The 9,746-nt window shown below is 37.6% G+C and overlaps 1 protein-coding gene across 1 annotated transcript; it reads right to left on the bottom strand.

The window, feature by feature from the left end:
• Positions 1–1,214: 1,214 nt before the first annotated feature.
• Positions 1,215–3,737, bottom strand: LOC129003334 (uncharacterized protein K02A2.6-like). The gene has a single exon (XM_054431627.1). The coding sequence runs from the start codon at positions 3,735–3,737 to the stop codon at positions 1,215–1,217; it is 2,523 nt and encodes an 840-aa protein (XP_054287602.1).
• Positions 3,738–9,746: the final 6,009 nt, after the last annotated feature.

Genomic DNA, 9,746 nt, shown 5'->3' with positions numbered 1-9,746 from the left:
AACTTCCGAGATACCAATGGTTGCACAATTTAAGTTGTTCATCCTGTAAATTGTTTTACAGCAATAAGCTCAGTAAAGCCGCTATTGGTGAATTACAGAAGGACTTTTAATTTACTACAAATGTATAATGGCAGTAAATTCCTAAACAAACCCATGCAATGTCTATAGTTCATGCTTTTCCGTGTAAGATTCAGTTGATCAAGGTCTCACCACATACAATATAATACTGTGTCTCTTTAGATAAGGAGGCAGAGAGAAGAGTTGTGTTTGAATTCATATCACCATAGACAAATACGATGGACTGAGTACAATCATTGACTATGTATATAAAGTCAATGGTACAATCAAGTCTGTTGAACAACATCTCTTGTTTTGCAGCTTTGTTAAAAACAATAATTTGCTTTTCTGCACTGTTAGACTCTTGTATTGACTGTAATTTAAACTATCTACTAACTGAATACTTGTAAAACAGGATTAACTGTTGTGATCTAGATATAGTCTGATGTAAAAGGCAGCTTTGACAATATTTTTCAACAGCATTTTGAATTTTCAATAATATAGTTAATAGATAATGTAATTAATGAATCAGTCAAATAATTTGTTGGCTGATTGTATCATAAGCCACTGTTCCTCTCAAAGAGGTATATCGGCTACGGTCTTTGTTGGTGGTTATAAGTCGGTTGACAAATTATTTCAATACTTGTAATGGATTGTAATAAAATTATGATAAAGAATTGCTTCTATGTTTGACAACAATTCACGGTCCCTGAACATATGCCTTATTGGGAATTAATTAAATGTTTTTGAGGGTGCATCCTCTTTCTAGGAATCTCGGCATTTCCGCTACCACGCTTACGACGGGAACAATACACTAAACTCTAAAGGATGTTACTTTTATGCTATAAATAAATAAACACCCTGTCTACCATAGATCATGCTGGTTCGCGAGCTCGTTTGAATAAATGTAGGTTTACACGTTCGTACCAATTTTCATCAAAATCGGATCATTTTTGCCCAAGTCATCTTGTTAACGGACATATATATATATATGAATTTTGTATTAAACCCATTAAATCAGAATTGATCATGATAGAATAATCTAGGTAAAAGTATTTTATTAGTATCAATCAACTCCAAGTAAACAAAAACAATTAACACATGATAATAAACTAAAATGACAATAGTCAGTAGAGCCAACCATTACATCTCCCTCTTTAAAGGTTGAGTTTCTGGGGAGGTTTTATAAGTCGTCTTGATCGGGTTGTTATGTTAGCAGAAGACATTCCAGAGGTGTTTGGAGGAACCGTTGAAAAGTTTGGCATGTCTTCATGATGATCCATCGGACCTCTTGTTAATGGTTGACTGTTACGGTTATCTGTTGAAAAGTTTGTTAAGCACATACCGTTGTCTTCCTCAGATCGATGATCCTTCTGACTACTTGTTGATGGTTGATGGTTGTGGCAATGATCCTTCTGACTATTTGTTGATGCTTGATGGTTGTGGTAACTTTCCTTTTGAATGTTTGGCATTGGTTGTAAGTGAAACCGGTTTCTTCGAACTATGGTTCCTTTGTCCGTCAGTACTTTATAAGATCGTGGTGAGTTTAACTTTTCTACGACTTTTCCTTCACGTTTCAAATCAGATATCCAAACTTTGGTTCCTGGGTTCATATCTGATAAGGGTCGAGTACCATGTCGTCGATCGTAATTTCGTTTGTAATTTTGTCTATAATGATTCTCCTTCTCTCGGAGATGACTGAAGTCTGGCTTGTTCTCCAGATGACATGGTAAGGTAGGCAAATTGTCCCGTAGTCTGCGTCCGTATAATAACTGTGCTGGACTGTAACCGTTGGCCAGTGGAGAGTTCCTGTAAGACAACAAAGCTAAATATGGATCTCCTTTGTTCTTCTTTAGAACAGCTTTTGCAATTTTTACAGCTGCTTCGGCTGAGCCATTGCTCTGATGAAACTGAGGACTGCTTGTTTTGCATAAAAAGTTGTACTCTTTGGCAAATTTTCTGAATTCTGCACTAGTGATGCCAAACTGCGTTCCACTATCTGAGTATAAAACTTCAGGAATACCGTGGCGAGAAAACGTTGACTTGCATTTCTCAATAACTTCAGATGCAGTGAGCGATTGTAGAGTTGCAATCTCAAAATATCTCGAGAACTGATCTGTTATAACAATGAGCCATTTGCCATTAAGCTTGAACAAATCCATTGCTGCCTTTTCCCATGGACGTTTTGGAAACTCGGAAGGAATGAGCGGCTCATTTCGATTTTCTCTGTGTTTGATGCATGTTGGGCATGAAGCTACCATCATATTTATATCTGATGCCATTCCTGGCCACCATAAACTGAATCTAGCCTTTTCTCGACATTTGGTGGCTCCTAGATGACCGACGTGTATTCTATGAAGCATTTCTTGACAAAGACTTGATGGTACTATTATTCTAGAATTGCGTAAAAGTAAGTTGTCCATCAGTGATATCTCATCTTTAACCGAGAAGTAGGGGACTAGTTGAGATGGAAGTTGTGATTTTTCTGGCCATCCAGTATGACAGTATACTGCAATCTTTCTGAAGATGGGATCTGCTTGCTGAGCTTCCCGTAACCTGTTTATGTTTTCATCAGTCGTAGGTATGTTTTCAACCACATTTTGAACAAAAGCTTCAATTTCTTCTTCCATGTCATATGTTTCCTTGCTTGGAATGGGGCATCTTGAAAGACAGTCTGCTGGTGCAAGGTGTTTTCCAGGCGTATATGTCACTGAATATGAGTATCTCATCATGCGAAGCCTCATTCGCTGTAAGCGAGGTGTAATGTCATCCAAATTCTTAGATGATAAGATTTTTACAAGTGGCTTGTGATCCGTTTCAATTACAATCTCTCGACCAATTATATAGTCTCTGAGCTTGTCACAAGCCCATGTGATTGCCAGGGCTTCACGTTCAATATTTGAATATGATTTTTCAGCTTCTGTAAGTGACCTTGAAATGTAAGAAACAGGTCTGAATTTACCATCATGATGTTTCTGAAGAAGCAATCCGCCGAGACCATAAGAAGAAGCGTCTGCTGACACAAGAGTTGGTAAGCGAGGGTCGTAAAATGCTAGTTGGGGTGCTGAGGTCAGAAGTTTTTTTATACTTTCAAACGCATGCTGTTGTTGTTCTCCCCAAAACCATTCATTTTTCTCTTTAAGTAGATCATGGATTGGTTTTAGTATTTCTGATCGATTTGGTATGTATTTACCACAAAAATTAATCATTCCTAAGAAGCGTTGTACTTCTTTTATATCAGATGGAGGTTTCATCTCAAGAATGGCTTTGACTCTTTCATGGCTGATTTGAACCCCTCGGGATGAAAGGTGATGTCCTAAGAATTGTACTTCTGGCTGAGAAAATACACATTTGTCTTTATTCAATGTAATTCCAGCATTTCTGAGTTTCTTTAAAACTTCATTTAAGATCAAGTCATGTTCCTCTTGACTGGAACCCCATACAAGTATGTCATCGATGTGAGCTAAACAGTTTCGTTGAGATCCTAAGGTTTCTTGAATTCGTTTCTGGAAATACTCGGGAGCACTTGTGATACCAAATGGAAGAACTTTGAATTTGTATCGGCCCCAAGGAGTTAAAAACGTGGTGAGATCTTGAGATTCTTCTGCAAGAGCTATTTGCCAAAACCCATGGTTGGCATCCAGTATGGAAAAGACTTTGGCATCTTTTATTCGAGCCATCGTATAATCAATGCCCCAAATAGGATGAGTTTGTCGAAACACATTCTTATTAAGCATAGTAAGGTCCACACATATTCGAACCTGAGTTCTATCTTTCTTAGGCACCACGACCATAAAACGTTAGGCACCAAGAAGTAGCGTGATCAACGGGTGTTATAACGTCCATATTCACCATATTTTCAAATCTCCTTCTTTGTTTTTTCCCAAAGAGGTACTGGAATCCGTCGAGGAACTGATATCGCATAAGGTTTTGCATCATTTTTAAGTTCAATTTCGTAGCTCCCCTTCATTTTTCCTAGACCACTGAAAAGGTCAGGAAAGTTTTTGATCCAATCGTTAGCAGATTTTTTGAAATTAGTTTTCGATACCTCACGAATAACCGGTATTATTTTTAGTTTTTCTATTGCTGGTTTGCCAAGTAGTGGTGTTGTGCATTTGTCAGCCACATACATTTTTTCCATACACGATTGTCCTTTGTAAGAGAGTTTGTAGCCTCACTAGCTCGTTACAAATTTCCTGCAGTAAGATAATTCTGAACTTCTTGGTAGAGTAGGGGTGGGTCAAAATTTCTAACCTGAGCTCTAGAGTTCTAAGTGTGATGGAGAGAATATTCCATAACTTTTGAGAGGGCGCCACCTTGTTATAAGTTGCTTGGTGTATCAGTGGTAACAAGGAACCAATGGTAAGCAAGTATGATGGATGTTTGTTAATCTAAGACCAGGTTCCACAATGAAAACAATATTTTATCCTTCAATCCTATAATGTTGTCAAATTTCAATACCTACATCAATAACACTTCACATTTCTGAAGGAATACAACCACAAATAAGAAACCATGACTTAATCTAATAATAGTTCAGCTGAAACACAAATAATATACATCTAAATATTAAGGTAGGCTGGTTCAGCGATTTCGCTTCAAAAAATTCTTACACACAATCTAGTTCAGCGTTAACGCTTCAAAATATTCTAACAGATAATCAACCTTATACACAAAACATATATACCTGGTAGGCTAGTTCAGCGATTTCGCTTAAAAAAAATATTCTTACAGAAAATCAACCTTTAATATCTATACTCAATTAATTATCCCAAACAGAGCCTAAACTCAAGTAGGTAGCATGGTCAATATACTGAACTGTAAAATTATCTGAATAAGATTTGTTTTGTAGAAAGCGCTTTCAATATTTTCTTGTATTTTATTTTTTTATTTTTTTTTATTTATTTTTTTTTGTTTAAGAAGGGCCCTTATTTCTTTTCAAAATTGGAAAGATTACTTTACACAAATATACCTACTAGCTACAAGTTATCAAATACTATATACATAAAGACAAATTGTCATCAGGTTTGTCCGTTAACTATTTCTAAGTTAACCCTATCCTCAAATGGTGATTTTAACAGTATCCCACTAGGCTAGAGTAGCTTTGATCCAGGTCTTGCGGTAATGAATAGTGAAAGTTCCTTAAAAAGTCCAACCAACTTCTAAGATCCTTAAAGCTACACTCATCTGTCAGTTATACGGATGTGGAGGTCCCTCGTCGAACAATTCCGCAGTCCCGGTTAGGGTAGGTTAAGTCGAGTAGGTAAACCTCTTCAGCAGGGTCAAGATCGGTACAGTCATCAGCAGGGTGAGGCTCTGGGTCCAGACTAGCATCCTCCAAACCAGAAACCCTGCATATTCAAAAGTGTAATAATACTTGTTCCAAAATATTGATAAACAAACACAACTTTTAAAAATCACAATATTACACAAATATTCCTCAGTCAGTGTCAGTATCTCCAAACCAATCTTTTAAATTATGAAATCTCTAACATTCAGAGCATATTTTTAACTATTTGGTTGTTTACCGCAAACGACAATTAAATCACATGGTATTTTTAATACATTACTAGACAGCAAAAGAGTTCAGAATAAAATTATAACTTGAACTTTGAATGAGAGTGGTAACTGGAAATTGCTTTACAAATAGTCTGTGAAATATTATAAAGGAATCTAGAGTAATTCAGATGTACCAAATATTACTAAGAACCTTGAAAAATTGTCTCAGCCTAAATTCTTACATAACAAAATTATTTTCAGTACTGGCAAAATACATTTTGACTTCAAGTGATTACTGTTTTTACCAGAGCAACAATCTAACCTAAATTTTATTTCTCTCTTTCGCAAACAATAAATGACTTTTAAACCCTTTTGACATAAAATTACATACTTACAATTTCCACAGATTGAATATGAATGGGCTAGGCCTACATGAAACTTTACAAAATTACATCACATTTAAAAATTGAACACAAATAAATAAACTAAGAATTTACACTTGACATTGAAATCATTATGATTTGAAACTAGCCTAGCCTACATTAGTTTTTAAAGCATTTTCTAACCTCGTAAAATGTTTCAGCAAGGAAATTAATTCAATTTAGCACATGTTCGTATTGACAGGTTTTGACAAAGTTGTTCCCTAGTTACAGTAGTTTCACAAGTTGGAATAATGGTTAAGACTTCATAGATATTTTACCAAAGCTTTTCAAGGTTGAAACAATAAATTTTTACAAACATTCTACTATGATACAATACATTATAAAATCGAAATAACTGTTTTTAAAGATGAAAACCATTAAATCATTCCTGAACAAACACAACAGGTTTTTCTTTCATGAACTAAGATTTCATTTTCAAAACTTGAGAGAGAAAATATTGTTTTTCTGAGTTTTAGGTTACGTTCTGAATTTTGACTAGGTTTAAGTTAAAAGTTTCCTTCAACAAAATTAAAAATCCATCATACTGCTTACCATGCTTCCATATAATCCGTAGACATACGTAGAAAGAATGGGTCTTGTAGTCGAGTCAGCGATGTCGCTCCTCAAGTAGTTCTGGCTGTTCTGAGGCAGAGTTATCGTGGAAAAATACTGGCGTAACGTTCGACAAACTTCGACAGGATAGTCAGACGGAATGCAAGGCTCAGCTGATAACAATAGGTTGGAGCGCGCATCCAACAATAGAGAGAGATATAGTTGTCCGGTGGCCAGCCGTACAACACTCACAGCCTTTAAAATATTCTATCTGTCTGTCTAAATGTTACAAATTCTCCCCTTCCTCGGAGAAAATTTCTTGAAATTTTCTAATGTCCACGAGGCACAAAAGGTCTCAGGTCTGAAATATGCCACCTACCGATGTCTCGACCCTCTTCATCCTTCAATTGGTAAACTGTAGATGAAACTTTACTGGCAACTTCATAAGGTCCAACAAATTTTGAGGCAAGTTTGGATGAGAAGAACCTGGCAGCGTCCGATTGTACGAAGTTCTTCTTCAGAACCCTTGCTCCAACATCAAATTCCAGCTGACGGTGACGTAGATTATATCGTTTTTCGTTGTTCTTGTGAGCTACTTCCAGGCGCATCTTCACATCCTTGAAAATGTCTTCTAGATTTCCAAGCTTCTTCAACCGTTGACCTATCTCTTCGGGATCTGGGTTTTGTAGACTAGGCTCCACCAATGGATCACTCTTCCCTTTTGCCCACAATTCCCTGCCGAAGTTAAGGTAGGCTGGCGTAAATCCAGTTGTTTCGTTCACGGCTGTTCTTAAGGCAAACCCTATCTGGGGTATGTTACGGTCCCAAATACGTTGGTTCTCTTTTACATATGACCTTAGCATGGTTCCAATGGTCCTATTGGTGCGTTCTGTTGGGTTGGATTGGGGATGTCTTCTCGGGTTGTACAATAATTTAACGTTATATTTTCCTGCCACTGATCGCAAGGGTTGTCCATCAAATTCCGGGCCGTTATCACAGATGATAAACTGTGGTATTCCAAATATCATAAATACATCATCTTCAAGGTGTTGAGCAACTGTAGCTGATGTGGCTGATCTCAAGGGGTATAACAAACAAAATTTTGAAAAGGTATCTAAAACAACTAGAATATAACGGTGTCCTCTTGTGCTTCTTGGTAAAGGTCCAATGAGGTCGGCACTAATCATGTTCCAAGGTTGGTTAACTAATCTACTGTGACCCATAAGTCCAGCGGGTTTTTGATTATCCGGCTTGTTCTTCTGACACACCAGACAGGATCTTACATATCTAGCAATATCCGCTTTCATCCGTGGCCAGTAATAACGTTGTTTGGCTCGGAGGTAGGTCTTCATAACACCAAGGTGTCCAGCAGTAACTTCATCATGGCACTCTTCATAAATTTTGTTTCGAAAATCTTTGGGTACTACTAATTTCCAATTGTCTAAGTCTTCATCGAGGCCGAATTGACTAGGTAAATGTTTCCATAATTTTCCATCTGTTACCCTCCATCCTGAATACTCTGAGGGCTGTTTTTGCACATTTTGAATCATACTGTTGTACCACTTGTCTTTAATATCTACTTCGGGCTCTACATTATTTTGCACACGAATTTCGCTAACCATAGGGGCTCTTGATAGTAAATCCGGGACAACATGTTCTTTTCCCTTCCTGTGGACTAGGGTGTAATCATAGCCTTGGAGTCTTAACGCCCATCTAGCAAGTCGACCTTGGGGGTCCTTTAAATTTTGTAGCCAAAGTAAACTGTAGTGGTCTGTTATAACAGTGAAGGGAGTACCCTCAACATATGGACGAAATTTTTCTACTGCGAAGATAGCAGCTAAACATTCCCTTTCGGTGGCCGAAAAATTCATCTCATTCCTCGTCAGTGTCCTGCTCGCATAAGCTACGACAACTTCACCATCTTCAGTAGATTGGGAAAGTACAGCACCTAATCCGACACCAGAGGCGTCACAAGCAATAATGAATGGTTTCTCAAAGTCCGGACAGGTTAAAACTGGTGAATTTACTAAACTATTTCTTATATCTTGGAAGGCTCGCTCAGCGTCATCACACCAAACAAACTTCTTGTTCTTCTTGAGGAGAGTTGTAAGTGGTTGAATTCTGGTGGCGAAATTGGGGATGAAGCGTCGATACCATGATGCGGTTCCGCAGAATTGACGAACTTGCTTAGCATTTTTGGGTGTTGGAATTTCTAATATAGCTTTCACCTTATTCGGGTCAACTTGTAAGCCGTTCTCATTGATAACATATCCAAGATAAAATAATTCAGGTCTACAAAATTTACATTTTTCCCGGTTCAGAGTTAGGTTGGCCAACTTTAATCGAGCAAAAACTTTGCTTATAATTTCCAAGTGTTGGTCAAAAGTGGGAGTGGCAATTATCATGTCGTCCAGGTATACAAATACAAAAGGTTCTAAGTCTACTCCCAAAACTTGATCGATTAGCCTTTGCCATGTTGCCGGAGCATTATGTAACCCAAAGGGCATAGTGTTGAATTGGTAGAGTCCTCTCCCTGGAATAGTAAATGCTGTTTTATCCTTGCTCTGTTCTTGAAGGGGAATCTGCCAGTAGGCACTTTTTATGTCCAAGGAACTGAGGTATCTTGCTTGTCGTAACCTATCGAGAATACTGGTGACTCGAGGCAAAGGATAAGCGTCACGCTGTGTCACTGCATTCACCTTCCGAAAATCAACAATAAAACGGTGTGAACCATCAGGCTTGTCTAACAAAATTATGGGTGATGACCATGCACTTTTTGAAGGTTCTACAACTCCTAACTTGATCATTCTATCTAATTCTTCATTTACTAACTTCTGGCGTGCTGGTGATAGAGGATAATATCTCTGCTTTATGGGTTGCGCATCTCCTGTATTTATAATGTGTTGTACTAGGTGTGTTTTGCCTAGTTTGTTGTCTTCAACGTTGTCGAAGTAGGTCGTAATGCAGCAATGAAGCTTCTTCTTCTGATCTTCGGTTAAGTTCTCGCCATCCTGCAGTCCTCCGTTGTTGATCTCGCTGACGTATTCAAGTGTCTCACAGAATTCCCAAGTTTTATTCTTGACATCCGGTACAAATTGCATAATTTCCCAAAAATTCATTCCTAAAATTAAAGTTTGGTCTAACGATGGAACTATCAAAACATCAACTTCCTTTGTCTTCTCTTCTAATGAAATAGCTAATTTTATCATACCTTCC

This window comes from Macrosteles quadrilineatus, unplaced genomic scaffold, assembly GCF_028750875.1.
Source record: "Macrosteles quadrilineatus isolate MER2022 unplaced genomic scaffold, UCM_ALF_1.0 Scaffold_9__3_contigs__length_116548681, whole genome shotgun sequence".
In the NCBI taxonomy this organism is placed as follows: Eukaryota; Metazoa; Arthropoda; class Insecta; order Hemiptera; family Cicadellidae; genus Macrosteles; species Macrosteles quadrilineatus.
This window is presented reverse-complemented; position numbering and strand designations above follow the sequence as displayed.